Here is a 20,306-nt window from a genome sequence, read left to right as displayed (position 1 = left end):
CTGGTGCTATTGTACAGGTCGTTGGTGTTATGTTTAGTCAAAGGGGATTTTTGTGAAGTGATGAAAGGTCAGAAAGTCAAGTGTAATGGCATTGAAAGAGACTGATGAAATGTTATTGAAATAGGGACTGTTGAAATGGCTGTTGACGAAATCCTCATTGTGCTTCAGCAGGGGGAAGTGGTTTTCGAAGCGGTGGGAGAGTGTGGGCGGCCTTGTCCAATCAGATTGTCCGAAGCAGGTAATGAAAAACAACAAGTGTCTGCGCGTGCGCGTGACTGCTCCTGGCCGCGTGTGTGACCTGTATGTGGTTTCCCCCCCCATCAGGGCGGGCCCAGTGGCAGCGTTCCCTGCTGCCAGGTTCCCTGTCCTCCTGGACCGTGGACAGCAGACTGGCCACGGAGCTCTGCTCCCAGTGGCAGAGCAACAAGGAGCAGCTGCCGTGCAGGTCGGACCCGTGGACCAACTCTTGTCACTTTGTGTGCTCTCGGTTGTTGTTCTTTCGGCTGGCCTCAATGCAACACGAACCCCAGGAGAAGTGTTGAACCCGTGTTGTTTCCTGTTCAGGTGGCCACGCCTCCCGCTGGAGTCCTCCTCCACTCTGGACTTTGGTGCCACCCCAGTCAACGAGAGCAAGGTGGGTTAGGTTGCGGTCGCAGTTTAATATTGATTTAAGCTCGTGCAGCTTGACTTTGCAGCTCACAAAACAGCCTGGGGAAGGCTGAAAGTTCACTCTCTTGTTTCTCAGCCAATCAAATGGCCACCTTGGGATGCCTGAAACCCAAAATATCTGTAATTCTCTCTTTGTTGTTTGTATTTCCTTTCACGTAAGCAAGATATTAATTGATGCATGCCAACATTGTTCCAGTCAAGCCTTTGCCCGTAAACACTGCTGTACATGAGCCCTGATTCAACCGACAGAATACCCTAAAGCAGTGGTTTTCAAACTGTGGGGCGCGCCCCCCCTGGGGGGCGCCAGAGTTCTTCAGGGGGGGCGCGACGTGAGAAAAAAATAAACCCGAAAAAAACCCTGAAAGTCGATGATTCAAATCATCAGTCGTACTTCAACTGTAGAAGTAACATAACTAAATAAATGTTCAACCGTTTATCTTCGTGCAAACCATTTAACAAATCTACACACTTGTATCTTCAATAATATCGAAACAGAATTTCGATATCATTTAGAATTTCTTCAGAATCACAGTTTTAGTTTCATACCGCTTCGTTTTCAGCTGTTTTCATTGAAGACGTCTGGCCATTCTGATACACCTACTTCTAGACATCGTAACTCATTCCTTTTTCAACCGTTTACCATCGTTCAAACCATTAAACAAATCTACACACTTGTATCTTCAATACTATCGAAACGGAATTTTGATAGCATTTATACTTTTTTCAGAATCACAGTTTTAGTTTCAAACCGGCGTCGTTTTCAGTTGCTTATAATCATTTAGGTCACCATAGCAACGCCGGTAAACAAACCCCGCCGAATAGTCGAATCTCTGGACTGAAAAGGCAGATCTGATTCGACTCAGAAAATTCAGAGTCGGGGACAGCCCTAGAAAGTAATATTGCTGGCTAACTTTAGCAAAATGGATCGGTTTTTAGTATCTAAAGCTACAGTGAGTAAGGAGACAGTCTGGGGCAAGCAAAAAAAGAAGAAAGTATGACCATGAATATTTAAACTTGGGATTTTCATGGACTGGATCTGAAGATGCTCCACTGCCACAGTGTGTGGTTTGCAAAGAGGTGCTAGCTAATGACGGTATGAGACCATGTCGACTCCGGCGTCATATTGAGACCAAGCACCCAAGTCTGGTGACCAAGCCCCGGGAGTTTTTTGATAGGAAGCCAAATGAACTGCGGTCACAGAAGAAAGTAATCCAGGGGGGGGGGGGCTCAGCTGAAATGTCTTCTCTGAGGGGGGGCTCACTCTCTCACACTTTGAAAACCCCTGCCCTAAAGTGTTTCTCTTTTGGTGTGGTTATTGACATTCAGGTGAAGCTGCTCACACTGAAGAACCCCTCCCACTCAGTGGTGAGCGTTGAGATCTCCTCCCTCTCCCAGTATCCCGCGCCACTGCACGCCCTGGACATTCTCACCAGATGGTGAGCCCCCCAGTGTTCCTGACATGAGTCTGTACCTCCCCAGCACTCCCCTCTTGCTGACCTCTCTTTGGTTTGATTCTGTGCTGCCGCAGGTTTAACATTAGCCCGCTGTCCGTCAACATCAGCACAACAGAGTTCACCCTGCTGTTGAAGCTCCCAAAGGTCAGATCACCCGCTGATGCACGTACGCACGCACACACACACGAAACACACACGCACAAACACGGACCCATACACATGAAACAAACAGACACATACACACATGCACGCACAGACCCATACACACAAACGCATTGGGGCAACCACACACACACACACACACACACACACACACACACACACACACACACACACACACACACACACACACACACACACACACACACACACACACACACACACACACACACACACACACACACACAGGCACACTGGGATCTAGAAAAGAGGGAGTTGTTTTTAAAGTGCATACTACACATCTTATTTTACTGTGTGTGTGCGTAGGATGGAGAGAAGTTCATAAGAGGACAGCGCGTCCTTCGTCTTCTGCTCCAGCCTTGGGAGACCAGAGAGGTGGCGGTGGTCTTCACACCCTCGGAGCATAAGCCCACCTCCACCATCCTCGTCATCAGGTACATGAGAGGCAAACCCTGTTTTATAGGACCTGTCTGCTAGAAAAACTATCCGTTTAGGTGTTGTTGATAGTTGGCGCAGAAAGAGTATTCCTGCGCTATTTCATTTTTGTTTTTGTTCATAATTTTTTTACTTGGACATTTTTGTTGATGAACACAGAATACACCGAGCATACACTTAAACAAATCTATTGTTTTTTTATTTACATATACATACAAACAACAAATACATCTCACCCACCCCATCCACTTGAACATGTAACACACTCACCTAGAAAAACAAAAAGTAGGAAATAGATCAATAATTACAATTTAAACAAACTAGTAAGCAAGGACATCCCCCCCTATGACGACGCCTAACGTCGTCATGTTCAGATACACACTCACAAACACGGTACTTATTTTCTAAACACCTGTTCCTGTCCAGCTCAAACAGAGCACTAGCCTTAACGCTCACCACTAAGAACGTAGGGCTCCCAGCGCTGTACTGCGCCTGTGATAAAACCCCCCCACCCGATGAGCATGTGCTGCCCACCCCGCCTCTAAACGCGGTGCGGTGCGGTGGCTGCGTGTCCCTCCAGGAACAACCTGACGGTGTTCGACATGGTGACGGTGCGGGGACACGGGGCCAAGGAGCTGCTCCGGGTGGGGGGCAAGCTGCCCGGTCCGGGGGCTTCCCTGCGCTTCAACGTCCCCCAGTCCACCCTGATGGAGTGTCGCGATGGTAAGTTGGGGGGGGGGGGGGGCAGGGGAAGAGGAAGAGGTAGACAGTTGGTCGTATAAACAGGAGGCTGGGCCCACTTGATGCTATCATTCCCTCCCGGGATATATTTCAGTTGATTGATGAAAACGATAGTTATGTTGTTATAACTCTAGTTCTATGAATGCAGGCGTGCCGTCTAAGCTTCCGTGCGCAAGAACTCGCATGGGACAAGCCATTAGGCGAAGCCTAGACAGCAAGGCCTACATGAAATAGAACAAAAAAAAAGCTTTCTCCGCTTGACAGTTATTTAAGGTGTGTGTGTGTGTGTGTGTGTGTGTGTGTGTGTGTGTGTGTGTGTGTGTGTGTGTGTGTGTGTGTGTGTGTGTGTGTGTGTGTGTGTGTGTGTGTGTGTGTGTGTGTGTGTGTGTGTGTGTGTCTCTCTCTCGTAGGCGTGCGCACCAACAAGCCGCTCTTCGCCATACGCAAGAGCTTCCGGGTGGAGAACGCCGGGGAGCTGCCCCTCACAGTCATGTCCATGAACATCAACGGCTACCAGTGCCAGGGCTTTGGCTTCGAGGTGCTGCAGTGTCGCTCCTTCAGCCTGGACCACAACTCCTCCTCTGAGATCACCATCGCGTAAGACCTGACTGACAATTGAACTTTCAGACATGTTTCCTCAATGGAGAGGAGCTTAATCAATGAATCATTTTAGCCACACATTGAAAGTAAGAGGAGAAAATACAAAAAGTAAAACTAATGATTTTACCAAACAAATCAAATGTTCTGTTTCTCAAGCGCAGAGGCAAATTGATTCTGGTGGTGTAACTCTTCCAAAACAGGCCTCTTAGGTTTTATTTGAACTGGAGCTGACGTGCCCAGGTTGTGTTTTGAGAATGTTGTTTCCTGGGGGAATAGATATATTTAGACGTCCACCGCTTCATCTTCAATGAATTACAACAGAAAAAGTCGATGACTCAGAACTTTATAAATTCCTACCGTGTTATTAAATGAATGATGAGGCGGAATGTTTGGTGTTGGTCAGTTTGGTCACTGACCAACACCACAGAACACTAGACAGTTGTTCTTATAAAAAGTGAATTGCAACATTGCCACTCAATCATTACTCATTTAGCAACTTAGTCCTTGCGGCCACACTTCCCCTTTTTGCGTTGCACAAACTGCTCTACTGCTTCCTGTTCATGTATTTTGTACCTTTTGGTTTCTCTTTCTTTCTAATTCTCCCTGTGTCCGTCCGTCTGTCCGTCACTCGCTCTCTTTGTCTCTCTCGCTGTCTTGGTCTCTCTCTCTTGGTCACTCTCTCTCTCCGTCTCTGTCTCGCTCGCCCTCTTGCTGTCCGTCTGTCTCTCTGTCTCTCTCCCTGGATCTCTCTTTCTCTCTCTGTCTCGCTCACCCTCTCTCTCTCTCTCTCTCCCCCCCCGCTGACTCCCTCCCCTCTCTCTCTCCGTGTCCGTCCTCCAGGTTCACGCCCGACTTCACCTCCTCCTGGGTGATCCGAGACCTGACCCTGGTGACGTCGCGGGGCTCCTCCTTCCCCTTCACCCTGAACGTCACGCTGCCCCACCACATGCTGCCCCTCTGTGCCCAGGTGGTGCCGGGCCCCAGCTGGGAGGAGACCTTCTGGATGATCACGCTGGTCTTCACCTGGTCGGTGGACGCCTCACTCGTGTTAAAGGGATTGCCGTAGAGCTCGTTTGGGTTGTCGCTGTAGGCATCGAGGCGGCATCGGTTGAATAATCAGTTTGAAATGATGCGTCGTAACGTTTCGTCATGGGCGGGGGACAGGATTGTGTGGGTGGTCAAATGAAATGTTATGGGTTCGAGACGTCGATGTCGGGGACCTGCTGAGACTTACACGCGCACACACACGCACGTGAACTGGTACTAGAGAAGATTCTCTGCCTGTTGCCTCTTCCACTAGTGTAAGGGTATTTTTAGAAACATAGTTCCCCTCTCGGTTGTGACCTCCCGTCGACACCAGAAGGACCTTTCAGGTCACTGAGCACAAAGCTTTAAAAAAAGAAACGACTTCCAGTTTGGGGAGATTTTGACGCTCTGTTTCCTGTGTATCCGCCTGGACCGGTGCAGGCGGACGTCTCCGTGTACGTGTGGACGATGTCGAATTGACAGAATAGTAAAACATTCTTCAGCGTCAGACAAACATGCTTGAACTCCTGAGCTCCTGTATGAGTCGTCGGTCAACGTGAACTCATGATCGCTCACCAGGCTTTCTGGCAGCACAGTCACACTTCGTGTAGCGTTTGTTTTTACTTTTATTTGTTTGCTTTGTTAGCTTTTATGGTTTGCGTCACCGTTGGGCTCCTCGTTTTTACAATGCTATATATGTTGCTACTTGGTACCGGTTATCCTCATATTTCTCACACGTTCCTCAGTTAATACAAGTCTTTAAGATTCCAGTGTTTGGATTTGGTCCTCCCTAGAGGGCAGAGATTGAAATCTCCACTTTAATTCGACCGTAACCACTCGTTCAGCTATAAAGTAATTGAAACTGTAAATGGATTTGCTGCTCCTCCGTCCAGACGCAGTGAGATCCTCATCGCCTGTCTCTTGTCCTTCCAGCTTCTCTCTGTTCGGCGTGTGCCTGATGGCCTTCCACCAGGCCCAGTACATCCTCAACGAGTTCTTCACCCCCAGTAGCCGCAGCAACCACAACTCGGTGCTGTCGCGGCACAAAGCCCCCGTCAACAACATCACGCCCAACGGAGTCAGGTACACCACTGCGCCCGGGCCTGTCCACCCGTTACAACTGCCTTTGGTTCAACGGTTGTCCATGCCTTGCCTTGTCAACCTATCCAATACATGTCGGATTTAGATTGGGTGTAAATCTTACCTTAAAGGTGACATATTATACCACCAGGTGTGAGTGGGATAAGCCGTTTTGAAAACCTATATGTAACGGCTAATCAGTGTCGCACTCAATCTTGGTCATATAATATCTTAAAAGGCTGCTGTAGGGAAGCGTCCGGAGCTGTAAAGCGAGGGGGAAAAGAGCAGAAGAGCGCACGATTTTGAAACTGAACAAACAAAATATTCCCATCCTGCTCTATTCCCCGTGCTTAACCTATAGCCATTTAACAGTGATTCAGTTTACACACTTGTGATTGACGAGCAACATGGATTCCCCAAACCAATCAGGAAAGAGATAATGAATGGTCAGGGGCTCATGCTACAGAGGCGGGGACCAATCAGGCGTGACGTTTGTTTGTTCCCGTCTGTGTTCCGCAGGACGAAGGGCGGCTGCAAGAGCTACGTGGACGCCGGCCACACCTCCGACAAGGGGAAGGGGCGTGGGTCCGCCGTGCTGGCCAACGCCAACCCCCCCGCCCCGCCACGCCCGCAGCCCGCCAAGAAGGCCCCCTCCCCCCCCCAGCCGCCGAAGAAGCACCGGGTCTCCCCCGTCTACGCCAAGCCCAAGCCCAGCGGCGCCGCCCCCGCTCCCGCCGCCGCCACCGCCGACGAAGAGCAGCGGGACCTGAGCCCCGCCCCCCTGCTCACCCCGGAGCCCGAAGTCTGTAACCACAACAACAACAACGTCATCGTCGTCGGCGACGAGGACGACGCCTCGCGTCGGAGCGCCCCGACGGAGGAACCCACGCACTTTAAGGAGGAGGAGCCCCCCCGCGCTGCCGAGGACAAGGGGCCGGCGGCCGTTACGTTTCCCATGGAAACGCCCGGGGCCCGCCCCCCGCACCAGGCAGCGGCGGGCGCCGGGGCCCAGGCGCACTGCAGCCCCGCAGGACAGAGCGTCGCTAAGCAGCGCACGGACGGCACGTACTCGGAGAGGAGGGCGAGCGCGGAGCTGGAGGTGAGGGCCGGGGGGACGCTCGGGGGGGGACGGGCTTCAGATCAGGGCTCATTCATCCAATACAAACCGACCTCGCGATGCGACAGAACGTGATATGCAATATATCAATTACAATAACAATTAGGGCATTTAGCAGACGCTTTTATCCAAAGCGACTTACATCGGTTAATACACACATTGACACACCGACGGCAGAGTCAACCATGCAAGGCGACAGCCAGCTCGTCAGGAGCAGTTAGGCTTAAGTGTCTTGGTCAGGGACACATCAACACTCAGCTAGGAGGAGCTGGGGATCGAACTAGCAACCTTTTCGGTTTCAAGACAACGGCTCTACCTCCTGAGCTAAGCCCGATATCGAAACGGCTGCGCAATTTAGTTACTTATAATATCAATTCATGCATCAATTCATCATCACGTAGGCCTGGCTTAAAGGAAAGAGCTGTTTATGTGTTGACTGCTACCAATGTTGTGTTGGTCATACTATAGAATGATTTATTGCTTGTGTTTAGTGAATAGTACAGAACATAAGGAACTTAAAAAGAAAAATTGCATGCTAAATTGCAATCGCAATATTTGTCAAAATAATCGCAATTCGATTATCGTACAGCTCTAGTTCAGGTAGGGTTTAACTTATTTTTTTGTGCTGGGAAAACGGGATTAGATGTAATATGATGTAGAAGGAATATACTTTACTCCGCTAGGCTTTATATAATTGTACTGCAGAATGTTTATGATTAAAATATGAAGCCCAGAGTTTCGACGCTATGATTCAACTCTCTAGTCTAGATCATATGGCATCATTTGTATCCAGGTTATGATTCTGATGCATAATTTAGATCACACGACAGAACTTGTATGGGATGATATCATTCAGATGCATAATGTAGCTCGTATAGCTCAGTCTGTGCGAGGCAACGCACTCCTCTTTAATAAACCAGCCACCTCTCGTCCACAGCCCCTGCCCCGAGAAGAGTGCAGAGCCCCGAAGAAGAAGGTGGAGACGTGTGAGACGGGAGCTCCGTCGGTCAACATTAATAATAATAAGGGAAAGAAGAGTCGCAGGAAGGCCTCCGAAGGGATATCCGGGTGAGTGGCGGAGCCAGTTCAAGCCCAGAACGCAGCGCATCAATTGCACGTGTATACAACCCAATGAGGCCGTTATTGCTTTCAAACCGTGAGCCATAAGTGAGGAACGGCAGTGCTGTCTGCCCCCCCCCCCCCCCCAAGCGTAGCATAAATTGCTCACCGCTGTTTGAGTCACGGTGACTCGGCTGTCAATGACTCATGCCCAGGCGTTTCATGAGCAAAGCGTTTGGCATATAAACATCAGCCATAGCAGAAACCAGCATCTCCACATCGCTGCTTTGGATCATAAGGAGAAGCAGCATGAAGTCAAACCTACTTTTGTCATTTCAATTCAAACCTTTATTTACACTCGTAGGGCATTGAGGTTTCCCTCATTTACTATGACGCCTTTACAGCAAGGGTCATGCACACAACAACAATAACAAAGAAACATGAGCAAAACCAATACAATTAATAGAAATCTATCAAACTACATCAGCGGCTCTGATGGGTCATGAGGTTATGAGGGTCCTCATCTTGTGCTCTGCGTGGTGTCAGTGTCCCCGAACACAGCGTGCTGGTGATGTCGGAGCGGGAGAAGGACCCCGAGTGGAGGCCCGGGGAGCCGGCGGCCGGGGGGCCCCGCGCCCGTACCCGCTGCCCCGTCGCCCGCACGGAGGCCCCCAAGCCCTGCCTGAGCAACGAGACCCCCTTCAAACAGAACGGTGAGCGGGGTGGGGGGGGGGGGGAGCGCTGGGGGGGACACGTCCATGGGCATCGTAGAGAGGCGGTGGTCGCATGCGGGAGAAATGGTGCGCTTCATCGGAACTGGGAAGTCAGAACTTCCGAGTTCCCGATCCCAGTTTCAACCGCAACACCCACCGTAGTCGGAGTATAGATTTGGAAAGTGAGGAAGAACATGGCAAACCGTGACCTCAACATCCAAGATGGCTGCTCGGCGCAGTAGTAAAAGCTTCAGTGAGGGATTCTAAATAGCTTATTAGCGCTGTCCTATTTCTGATTCAGTTGTACATACAGTCCTATCTGTGGACAACACACAGCATAATGCGTTTTTCAACTGGTAACGCCAACAATGGCTAACCAGGTTAGAACGGCTGTTCGCCAATGGCATCGTTGTTTTTCCGACTTGTTGTCCTGGACACTGGTCATTCCAAAATACGATTTCTGAAACGAAACGCAATAAAATCCCAAGCCGATCGTGGTCGCTTGGTCATGATGTCAACAATAGAAAGGGCTGGCGCCTTACCAGGGAGTTTTTAGAAAACAGCAATTATGTTAAAGGTGACATAATATACCACCAGGTGTGAGTGTGATTAGCCGTTGCAAGCCGTTTTGTAAGTCGGCCTCTTCTGACATCGAAAGAGGGCGTGTTCACCTAGATGTATGACGGATAGATCAGCAACGTTTGCTACAGTCCACTGGGTAGGCTGGTAGACTGATTTATGCAGCACGCCCCTTGGTGGACACACCCACTGGTGGAATAATATGGAACCTTTAAGTAAAGATAAGAAGGAAAGTAGGACCAGATGGATCAGAGCTCTGGTGTGGCGCCACACAAACCAGGGCTAGCAGCGCCTCCGGATAACATTGGTGGGTCTGCTCCTAACTCCAACCCTTCTTTCATAAAAAGCTCCCGCCTGACTTAGACATATAGATATTTTAAAGCAGGTCAAATGCAGAACTCTGCTTTGAACCCGGTGAGTATCAGGCCATGGCGTTGCACCCCGTGTGTGTAGAGCTGAGGACTGTATCCAGGCTGACTGCTCAGGCCTGGCCTCCCCAGAGGGGTAATTTGGGCCTTGCGGTTGCGTCCCACATGTCACACCGCTGTTAACTAAAACAAGTGAGCTCCAGACAGTGGAGAACCGTTATCCCACCGTGTTGAAGCTGTCTCTCACTCCCCCCCCCCCCCCCCCCCCCCTGCAGTGAGGAAGAGTTTATAATGCGGTCCGTGGAAGTTTTTCTCCAAGCTCAGCGAAAAACACCTAGACTCTTAAACTTTTGTGATTTGCGAAGCAAAGTGGGGCTATTAATCGTGGCTCGATAATAAAAAGTGGAGGGGGTGTTAATGTTTGGTGTTGACCCGGTGAGCTCCGAGAGGAATGCTCGGTACTATAAAGAACGCAGGACATTGGATTTCTAAGCATCGTGCGCCGAAGACGGGCCACGTTCTCTGTGGTTACACGCTTTGCTTGTTCCCATTCAGGACGGCACTTAATAGACTCTTTCATCCAAAGCCATGTCCAGCCATTTGCACGTACAGTGAGGTTTTCTTTATGGAAAGACTTATTTTTGAAGGTTTTATGAGCGAGTCAGTCAGGAAGGTATGGGAGAGGGAGGGGAAGACATGCCGCAAAGCACCACAGGCAGGAATCAAATCAAACCTGGGCCAGGGCTGGGCCTTAATGGTACGCACTCTACCCGGTGAACCATCGGGGCGATCGATACCGTGGGCTTTTATACTAGATGGCATTACCCAGAAGGTGGGGGGGGGGCATCTTGGCATCTCCCACAAAAAATGCAGACGGTTAGCTACGCTACGGTTAGCTAGGCGGGGCTGAAGCGTCCTTCAGCCCGTTGGTGTTCCCCCCCCCCCCTCTTGACCGTCCTCTCCTCGTGCCTCCCCGCTCCAGGCGTGTGCCTGTCGTCCCGCCCCCGGAGGAAGACGGAGCGGCGCGGCCCTTGCGAGTCGGGCTCGGACTCGTGCAGCTCGTCGGGCAGCGTGCGGGCCAGCCGCGGCAGCTGGGGCAGCTGGAGCAGCACCAGCAGCGTGGAGGGCGAGAAGGACCCCGGCGCCCGCGCCCACCTCCCCGCGCCCCCCGCCAGGAAGAGTACGCACACGAGCACCCCCGGTACCACGTTGCACCGCACACGTTTACCGCGCGCAGACACAAACGCGCACGCACACACGAGCCGCACAGTAAAGGCGGCAGGAGCTCAGGAGGCGGAGCGGGTGAGCTGGTAACCGCAGGGTTGCTGGTTCGGTCCCCGGCCCCTCCTGGCTGAGTGTCGAGGTGTCCCTGTGCGAGGCAGATCACCCTCACCGCTCCCGACGAGCTGGCTGTCGCCTTGCATGGTTGACTCCGCCGTCGGAGTCAACCACCTCCATCCACCTCCAACTGGTGAATGTCAGGCAATATTGTAAAGCGCTGTGGATAAAAGCGTTGTATAAATGCAGTCCATTTACAAACGCAAATGCACTTACACTCTTGTACACACGAACACACACACGCACTATCTCCAAATTCCATTCGATTTAAGCCTTGGTTTCTTTGTTATTTTTAGTGCTTGCGTCCCACTTCCTCTGGTATTACTTCTGGAGCGAACGTCTCCTGTCCGAGACTGTAACCTCCATGGTTTTGTGTGGCTGCGGCGGTCTATTTCCGTACAGTGAGAGACGGAGGATGGCACTTGTGACTCAGCTGGGACGCCCAGCCCACTTGAATGTATTACAACAGGATGTGATCCCCCTATCACAGCGGTTTATTCTGTGTCGTCGACTTTATTAACAAGGAAAAAAAGCGACAAGGGTATTGGATCGGCTCGTGGTGGGTGTGACGGAGATATTCCGAGCTGATCATCTGAGTGTGCTGTTCTGCGCCAACAGGGGACTCTATGCAGTGCAACAATTATCCAGCAGAGAGAGACTGCTACCAGAACGTGAACACCACCTACAAGGCTCAGAGGTGTGTACTCAAACCCCCTCTCTAGTTCACAGCCACTGAATGATGAATCATCACCTGGATCCATGTACCGCGCAGACCTCATGTTAACGTGTGCCCTTGTGCTCCTCTCTGCGCAGTATGAACAGCTTGTATTGTAAAGACCAGTGCCAAAGCGCCCAGGCTCCGTGCACCTCGGGCTTCGGCCCTAGCTTTGCATCTGTGACCGCCGGAGTGGAGAGGAACATGGGTAAGAGGACACGGCACTAACTGTCTTCATGTCGGGACGGGGGGGTTCATATTGAACCCTGACCTCTCCCTAGCATTCGAGCCTGCTAGGCACACCTTCACTCTTAGGCCCAATCCCATTTCTACCCCTTATCCCCTCCCCTTACCCCTTACCCTTATCCCTTCCTTACCCCTTACCCCTTCAAAACAAGGGGGAGGGGGAAGGGGTAAGGGGTAGAAATAGGATTGGGCCTTAGGGTAATGTTTGTACAGATTTCCTTTATACTGTTTCCTGTGTCTATTAATTAATAAAATATAACCATTTCATCCGAGCGACTTGCAGTGAAGTCCGCTACAGGATGTGTCAGGAGAAGGCGGGGGTGACACGCCTCAATGCTCTCGGAGGCCTCCACAGGGCTGCAGATCTATACGTCCCCCAAGCTCGGCCCGTTGCCACCATGAGTGACTAGACGACGAGGATGAGGAGGATGATGATGATGATGTCCCATCTCTGTCCGTTTCAGACCTGACGGGGCAGTACGTCCCAGAGGAGACGTGGTCAGCCCCCTCCGTTCCCCTCACCAACGACTTCCGGTACAACGCCAGCGACGCCCTGCCCTCTATCCCGCAGCCCCCCGCGCCCGGCCCCTACCAGGGGTACGTATCCCTACACATGTGGCCCAGGGGGTTACTGCACGGTGGCTCGCGGGCGCACTCCAGAAGGAGGCATTCACATGCGTTGGCTATCGTTTGGGGACAGGCACCTGTCTTCCTTCCCCCCCCCCCCCCCCCCCCCCCCGTGCGGTCCGTTAGCTCGGTCCCCTACGTTGGTCAAACAAAGTGTTTCGTAGCAACCTTGCCAAGCCATTTGACCACATTTCACCCCCAATCGCCTTTTACAACGTTTTCTGGCTTATAAGTAATTTGGTTTTATTGTGGTTGTAAATCAACTGTCACGAAGTGTGTGTGCCTTTCCCTTTTCTTTTGTTCTTCCTTCTCTTATCTTTCATAAATCCTTAAACAGAGCAAACTAGATTGATCTCAACCATAATAGAGTTAATCAGTACAATTCAATCCAAGCAATTTTTCCCTTTTTTTTCAATTTTCTTTTTTTCCCGTATGAACCACAACGCACACTTTGCTGATGAGCCCATGGGGTCGTCATTATTTCCTGTTTGTTTCTGTTTATCTCACCTGCCCGGTCAGTGTACCACCAGCGCCGTCAGCGACGGCTGGGTTTCTGCAGGTGCGCGGTGCACCAGCGTGTTTTAACGCGTCTCTCTCTCCCTCTCTCTCTGTGCGCAGGTTTCCCTGGAACAGTACAAACAGCCAGTGCAGCAACGGCCCCTACGGCTACTGTGAGCAGGACAGCTACATGATGGGTGGGTAGGCGGTGTGTGTGTGTGTGTGTGTGTGTGTGTGTGTGTGTGTGTGTGTGTGTGTGTGTGTGTGTGTGTGTGTGTGTGTGTGTGTGTGTGTGTGTGTGTGTGTGTGTGTGTGTGTGTGTGTGTGTGTGTGTGTGTGTGTGTGTGTTGAAATGAAGCGTTGAGCCACGAGAGGCAGCGGTTTAAAGTGGATTTCAAACCGCTAGGGGGCGTTGTTGTCAGGCACGACGCGAAGCAGAGTTCTAAAACGGTTTCTAAAGAGGTAACTGCGACTACCTGGGGAGGCTTATCAAAATGAACGCAATGTACAATGCCATCATTTATTGAAAATGAATCATAACTCTTGCGCAAAGCGATGTACTTTCTCAATACCGCAAAATGGTTGCCAAGCTACATAGGTACTTTGAGATTGCCTGCGCATGAAGGCGAAAAGTAAATTATTTTTCTCAAGCAAATCAGAATCAAGGACGCTGTTAGTTTCATAATGGTGCATTAAGACAATGGTGTCTCCGGCTTTATAGAAAAGTGCATCCACATAAAAAAGAAATCTGTGAAGGGAATCGGTCGATTTTTATTATATTATTTATGAAGCACTTTTCATTCTAGCAGTCTCAAATTGCACAGCTAAAATAGAACATGAGAGTTGGGCTAAAACAATAAAACAATAACTAAAAACCAACTCAAACTCACTAAATACCCTCCTATGTTAAAAGTTCTTTAGGCCTGTTTTGAAATTGTCAGGGGTCTGTGGACAATGGAGCTGAATTGTGTATTATTATTAAGTTAGTTAAGTTAATCTAAACTAATTAGATAATGAATTGAATTTCACCATTATCTTGCACTTATCCATAACACAGTTAAAAGAAAAATCACCTGACAGATGATCCTCCAGAACCTGTGGGACTCGGCCATGATACCACGTATATTTTAGCCTCATTTCAGTCTCATCATCGTCCTTTCAGGCAACGGGCAGAACTTCCCCTCCAACGGGTTCCCGTGTCAGGAGAGCCAGGGAGGCTACAGCCAGCAGCCCAGCTGGAGCGAGGACTGTCCCCAGGAGACCCCCTCCGTCTGGGACACCGCAGCCTGCGTCGGCAGCAAGGTGATTCATCTCACCGGGGCGGGGGGGACGGGGGGTGGCGGCGGGGGGTCTCGCTGTGCTCCCAGCGCGGGCCAGCCGCAGGGTTTATCTCTTCACTTCAATCCCCGCTCCGCTCTCTGTGACGGGGTCGCAGGAGGGATATGGCGCCGGTCCTTTTGTGACGGTGCTTATTACGGGAGGAAGCCCTGCTCCCCGGTTCAGAGCAATATGAGTCGCCCTGGGGGTGAGTCAGCCCGTGGACCGCGGTTAAAACCGGATTCTCATCTGCTCTTCTCCTCCTCCTCCTTTGTCTTTTCAGCCGTTAAATTAATTCCAGACCCTCTGTGTACGGGACGGAAATGGAAATGAAAACCCAGAGTGTGTCCACAAAGGGCTGGAAATGTGATATCATAATGCGACTCACATTCAGAAACACACCCCACAGTAACCCACGGCTCGCCGAGCACCCATGACCACAACACCAAACGATAACACGTCGGTTTCCTTCTCTCTCTCCCCCCCCCCCCCCCCCCTCCAGCCATACTTCCACGGTACCCGCAGCCTGTCGCCCATGTCCAGCCTGTTCGGCTCCATCTGGACCCCGCAGAGCGACCCCTACCAGAGCCAGTTCCAGGCGGACCGCTCGGCCCCCATGTCCCCGGTGTCTCCGGTGGTCCCGGTCCACGTGGCCCCCTTCAGCCGGGAGCCCGGCGGCTCCTGTCGGCTCCTGCAGTACTCCAGCTTCCACCCCTTCGGCCCGCACATGAACCTGGACATCTGGAACTCCTCGTCCAACCGCAGCTCCAACTCACAGCTGTCCAATGACTCTGGGTACTGTGGCGACGTGTAGACGGAACCGCAGGACCGATGATCGCAAAAAAAAAGGCAGAACACAACGCTATACATATATAAAAGAGAGGAAAACGGGAATGAATGTGCGCTTTTATCAGTAACTTGGGGGCGGGGAATGTTAATATTCCTTTTCTTTTATGTTTCCTTGTTTTCCCGAATGTTCGATGTTGTCAAAGGTTAAGCATTTGTTTGTATATTTTTCTAGATGTTTTGCAGTTTGATCAAGGAAAATAAAAAAAAAAAGGTTTTGTACTTGGGACACGTTTTGTTGTCGTGATTGGAACGCCTTCCCCTTGGGGTGACGCGAACGCTGGTGAACCAGAACTCGTGTTGATTTCTCATTGAGAATTAAAAATGATGTGTTGATCAGTGTGTGTAATTATCAACCATGGTCTCCAAACCAAAAAACCTTAACATACATGTAATATCTTTCAAATAGTGACCTATTACACCCCTATATAAGATATTGTATGTTGATTTATGTAGGGGTCATTATGGGATTCAAGCAACACTATTTTTAAATGCTGTTAATTAAATGTTAATGTTAATTACTCTAATGATTGAATGATGGGGTAATTTCACTGTAAAACTAAAGTTTCATGTGAGGAAGTGTTAAGTAATTAACCTTTCCTGCTATAAATATTTAATTAGTGGAAATTAGGAAGTAAACGTAACCATGATGGCGTACAAAAGCTAATACTCTACACATAACTTGGTTATCTAATATTTGACCTTTATATTACTTCAACTTCTGTAGATTATTGAATATGCCTGATAAATGACCTGTTAAATAGGTGGAAAGATAAAATAAATCTTTAATGACCTTTAAAAAATTCAACGTAATGCTCAAAAGATAAGACTAAATATATATTTAACTGCATAATGTCCCCTGTCTGAAGCCTTGGATAAAACTAATCGGTTATAATACATGAGCAAGTATTTCAACCATTCTGTTGAATCTAAAAACGGTATGGTAATTTTAGCTCTCGAGATTCTTCCAGCAGTTTCTGATTTATTTAGTAACTAAAAACCATTAGCACATAACAAATGTGAGATTTTCCGGGGTCATGATTTGCCTTTCCAAGCTTACATTAGCGTCTAGGTCTGCTGTGTGTGTGTGTGTGTGTGTGTGTGTGTGTGTGTGTGTGTGTGTGTGTGTGTGTGTGTGTGTGTGTGTGTGTGTGTGTGTGTGTGTGTGTGTGTGTGTGTGTGTGTGTGTGTGTGTGTGTGTGTGTGTGTGTGTGTGTGTGTGTGTGTGTGTGTGTGTGTGTGTGTGTGTGTGTGTGTGTGTGTGTGTGTGCGTGCGTGCGTGCGTGCGTGCGTGTATGTTTGTGTTAATGTGCTTGTGTGCCTAAAAGCCTGTGTAATTCATTGTCCCGTCCTTGAGAGCTGACATATTGCTGCTATTGATCTTCAGGCCTAGAATCAACACAGAAGCTTGGATACTGACGATGGGCAGAACAGGGAGCCTGATAACACAAACACACACACACACACACACACACACACACACACACACACACACACACACACACTAATTCACATTAATGTTATGTTTATCATAAAGACATGGGCAAATGGGCATAATGTTAAAGAAACTTGCACCTCAGCTAAACAACTATAAGACTGGATCATAGGTAACCACACATTAGGATGTTTAGCACGATAACAGAAACACATTTTATAACTTTCAGAAGCTTTCGGTTACATTCATCGCTGACATCTGTTGAATCCCAAAACGTGTGCGTTGCTGATAGCTATTCGAATTGCTTTAGAAAGGTAACAATCCAACATTGATCGAAACAAAATCATTTGTAAATTAATTGATTACTTGATTGAAAGAAATTGAAATGATAGAAACTCACTGATTAAATAGGTTGATCAGTTTTGTTCACTTATCAAGTAAATACACATCGTTGCTTATCTCTTAGAAAATGTGATCATTTGTTTGGTTTTCTCAGTTTCAAATCATTATAGAAAAAATACTTACAGACCTTGGCTGGGCCTCAGACAATTCCAGTTACATTCAAGAATCCCATGTGCTCTGGTAACTTAGACATTTATTTAATCACATCTTAATGACAAAAATGATCCATTAATCAGAGAAAATAATCTCTCAACGTTTAAAGTAACCGTGGTCATCTGTTCAAGATCCCCCTGAAAGCAACACATGGTCCTGAGGTAGATAACGGCCAGGTAAGGTCATGTGACTAGTGTTACGATGCTGCTTCAAAGCCCCCCTTTAGGGGTCAAAACAGCGTGAAATCCAATTTCACACTTTCTTAACCTTTAACTATCAGCACTGATCACGGACGGAAAAAAACAGATGTTTTGCTTGTGTGCATGTGTGCTTGTGCGTGTGTGCTAGTGTGTGTGCTAGTGTGTGTGTGTCTGTGTGAGTGTGTGTGTGTGTGCGCATGTATGAATGTCTGACAACTCTTCAGCATCCCCTAGCAGTGAGTCCATTAGCCCCGCTCCCCCTCCCAAGTTGCGGTGCAATAAAGTAAACAACGTGTGTTTGATCAATCCAGCCAGCAAATATTGGTCCTGGAAACAGCCTCATCCTAAATGAGATGGACACACACACAAACTGATCACACACACAACACACACTTATCCATTCCTCACACACACACACACACACACACACACACACACACACACACACACACACACACACACTGATCCCACACCCACACAAACACACCTCTGTCTGGAGGTATATATACCGTGTGAGCCATGCTGGAGCAATAATGTGCATGCCCTCCCCTGTGCACACTGGAACCCCACACACTGTAGCAGGACCAGACCAACGCACTCTACCCAGAGCCTCCAGCCTCCAGACACGGCTCCACCTAGCCTCACCTCAGCCCTTAGGCCCGCTACAACCACAGGTAACGCAACGCTCAAGTTTTCCACAGTATATTATCCCCTTGGTTTGTTGCGTGTTGATTTGTTTTTTTGGTTAGTTATCTATAACCCTGGTCGTCTCTCCTTGTTCCCCCTCTCTCTCCGCAGAACCCGTCTCCCAGCATGGCCACCAGTGTGATCAGGAACGTTCTCTTCCAGCCCCCGGGAGCCCCGGGTTCCCGGTACCTCCCCCTGGTCCCCCAGCACCACCAACACCCCCGCTCCCTCACCCTGGAGTTCCTGGAGGAGATGGAGGAGGAGCAGGGAGGGAGAGAAGAGAGAGGGGAGCCAGCAGAGCCAGACGAGGAGATGATGGAGGAGGAGGAGGAGGAGGAGGAGGAGGAGGAGGAAGAGGACGACGACGATGTAGACTGTGAGTCTGAGGTCCAGGAAGGCGAAGAGGACGAAGGGGAGGAGAGGGAAGGCTTCAAGATGGCCGACCTCCCTCCTCTCCAGCCGGCGGTGGACATGACCCGACAGCTGCTGAGGTTCGCCCACCTCATCAGCAGCGACGTTCGCCGCTACTTCGGCCCCGGGGCCGGCGCCCAGGACCCGGGCGAGGGCCCCGGCGACCCTCTCCCCGGGACCTCCAGCGGGCGGCTGCGTTACTACGACGACCTGCTGAAGATCGCCAGGACGGAGGGTCCGGGTTCGGACGGCCGCGAGGCGACCCACTCGGGTCAGAGGGACGGAGGGGGGGCCGGGGGAGGGGCCTCGGGTTTGGGGCCCCTCGCCGAACTGTTCGACCGCAGCAGGCTGACCCAGGGGTGCAGCCAGCCCTGGGTCCGGCGGCACCTCCCGCTGAGCTTCTGGACCGAGCCCACCCCCCGCTGCTCCGAGCCCGCCCACAAAACGACATTCCCGGCAGGGGGGACGCACACGGACCTTGACGCGCAGGAGCACTACGGCGGCGCACACTCGCACGCAGCCGAGTCGCACCCCACGCTGGACCACGCGCACCCGGACTTCAGTGACCTGCTGGCCCACTGGGACCCCCACCCGGAGCTCCCTCACGCACTGTGAGAGAGCGCACGGACCCCTCCCACGGAGCCACGGCGAGCCCGCCGCAGGAACGCCACGGCCAGACACAGACTGTAGGGCGGCAGTAGCCCAGGAGGTAGAGGGGGTTGACCGGTTTGATCAAGGTTGCTAGTTCGATCCCCGGCTCCTCCTAGCCGAGTGTCGAGGTGTCCCTGAGCGAGGCACCTCACCCTGACTGCTCCCGACGCCTTGGATGGCTGACGCCTTGGATGGCTGTCGCCGCCGCCGTTGTCTGCATGAATGGGCGAATGTTGCACAATATTATGAAGCGCTTTTGGTGGCCACTGGTTACAAAAAAGCGCTATACTGTCTAAATGCAGCTTATTTGCCATTGACCATTACTGTCGTGTCGTTGCTATGGGTCTGTCAGACTTGATCAATGGATTGGTGAACGGATGGATCTTGAATGTCAAAAGGCCTGAAAGGAAATACATTCACGTATTCAAACGTCGTTCATGTATTCACATACTTTTTTAACAATTTAGTTCAAAGTGCTGTTATTTAAGTTCACATTTTGTTGTGTATTTCACTAATCGTAAAAGTACTCTAATATGTATGTGAAGGTGTAATATTGTGTGTCAATGTACTCTAGTCGTGAATGAACCCTCTGAATGCGTCAAAACAAGTTTGTTTCAATTACTTTTCTATTGAGATATAAACAACTGTTTGAAAGATGGGGAAGGATGGAGTTTTATTCGTTGGGTTAAAAACTGTGTTTGTTTTTGGTTAGGGGGAACACTGAGCAAATACAGTGAGGATTGAGCTTTGCATTAGCGC

At 50.2% G+C, this 20,306-nt stretch overlaps 2 protein-coding genes across 5 annotated transcripts in view; both read left to right on the top strand.

Annotated features, from left to right (window-relative positions):
- The window catches only part of tmem131l (transmembrane 131 like), a 35,198-nt gene extending 19,363 nt beyond the window's left edge, over nucleotides 1-15,835 (top strand). For 2 of the 4 annotated variants that reach the window (XM_060046325.1, XM_060046324.1), the window contains exons 15-34: nucleotides 169-238; nucleotides 325-445; nucleotides 565-634; nucleotides 1,996-2,105; nucleotides 2,198-2,267; nucleotides 2,610-2,737; nucleotides 3,319-3,461; nucleotides 3,890-4,076; nucleotides 4,920-5,105; nucleotides 6,039-6,188; nucleotides 6,705-7,284; nucleotides 8,240-8,370; nucleotides 8,908-9,074; nucleotides 11,004-11,201; nucleotides 11,978-12,056; nucleotides 12,173-12,282; nucleotides 12,785-12,917; nucleotides 13,566-13,642; nucleotides 14,608-14,747; nucleotides 15,265-15,835. In XM_060046325.1, coding sequence (XP_059902308.1) covers nucleotides 169-238; nucleotides 325-445; nucleotides 565-634; nucleotides 1,996-2,105; nucleotides 2,198-2,267; nucleotides 2,610-2,737; nucleotides 3,319-3,461; nucleotides 3,890-4,076; nucleotides 4,920-5,105; nucleotides 6,039-6,188; nucleotides 6,705-7,284; nucleotides 8,240-8,370; nucleotides 8,908-9,074; nucleotides 11,004-11,201; nucleotides 11,978-12,056; nucleotides 12,173-12,282; nucleotides 12,785-12,917; nucleotides 13,566-13,642; nucleotides 14,608-14,747; nucleotides 15,265-15,576 — 3,162 coding nt within the window. In that variant the 3' untranslated portion in view covers nucleotides 15,577-15,835. The remainder of the gene's footprint in view (nucleotides 1-168; nucleotides 239-324; nucleotides 446-564; nucleotides 635-1,995; nucleotides 2,106-2,197; nucleotides 2,268-2,609; nucleotides 2,738-3,318; nucleotides 3,462-3,889; nucleotides 4,077-4,919; nucleotides 5,106-6,038; nucleotides 6,189-6,704; nucleotides 7,285-8,239; nucleotides 8,371-8,907; nucleotides 9,075-11,003; nucleotides 11,202-11,977; nucleotides 12,057-12,172; nucleotides 12,283-12,784; nucleotides 12,918-13,565; nucleotides 13,643-14,607; nucleotides 14,748-15,264) is intronic. The other 2 variants (XM_060046327.1, XM_060046326.1) reach the window with 1 other exon arrangement.
- Nucleotides 15,836-17,435: 1,600 nt separating this feature from the next.
- Nucleotides 17,436-19,586, top strand: LOC132453757 (protein PERCC1). The gene is given in 2 exon segments (XM_060046699.1): nucleotides 17,436-18,472; nucleotides 18,597-19,586. Coding segments are annotated over 2 exon segments (1,131 nt in total). The 5' UTR covers nucleotides 17,436-18,331.
- The last annotated feature ends 720 nt before the right edge of the window (nucleotides 19,587-20,306 follow it).

Source organism: Gadus macrocephalus, chromosome 3, assembly GCF_031168955.1.
Source record: "Gadus macrocephalus chromosome 3, ASM3116895v1".
NCBI lineage: Eukaryota > Metazoa > Chordata > Actinopteri > Gadiformes > Gadidae > Gadus > Gadus macrocephalus.
Note: the sequence above shows the minus strand (reverse complement) of the source record. Positions and strands in the feature narration are given on the sequence as shown.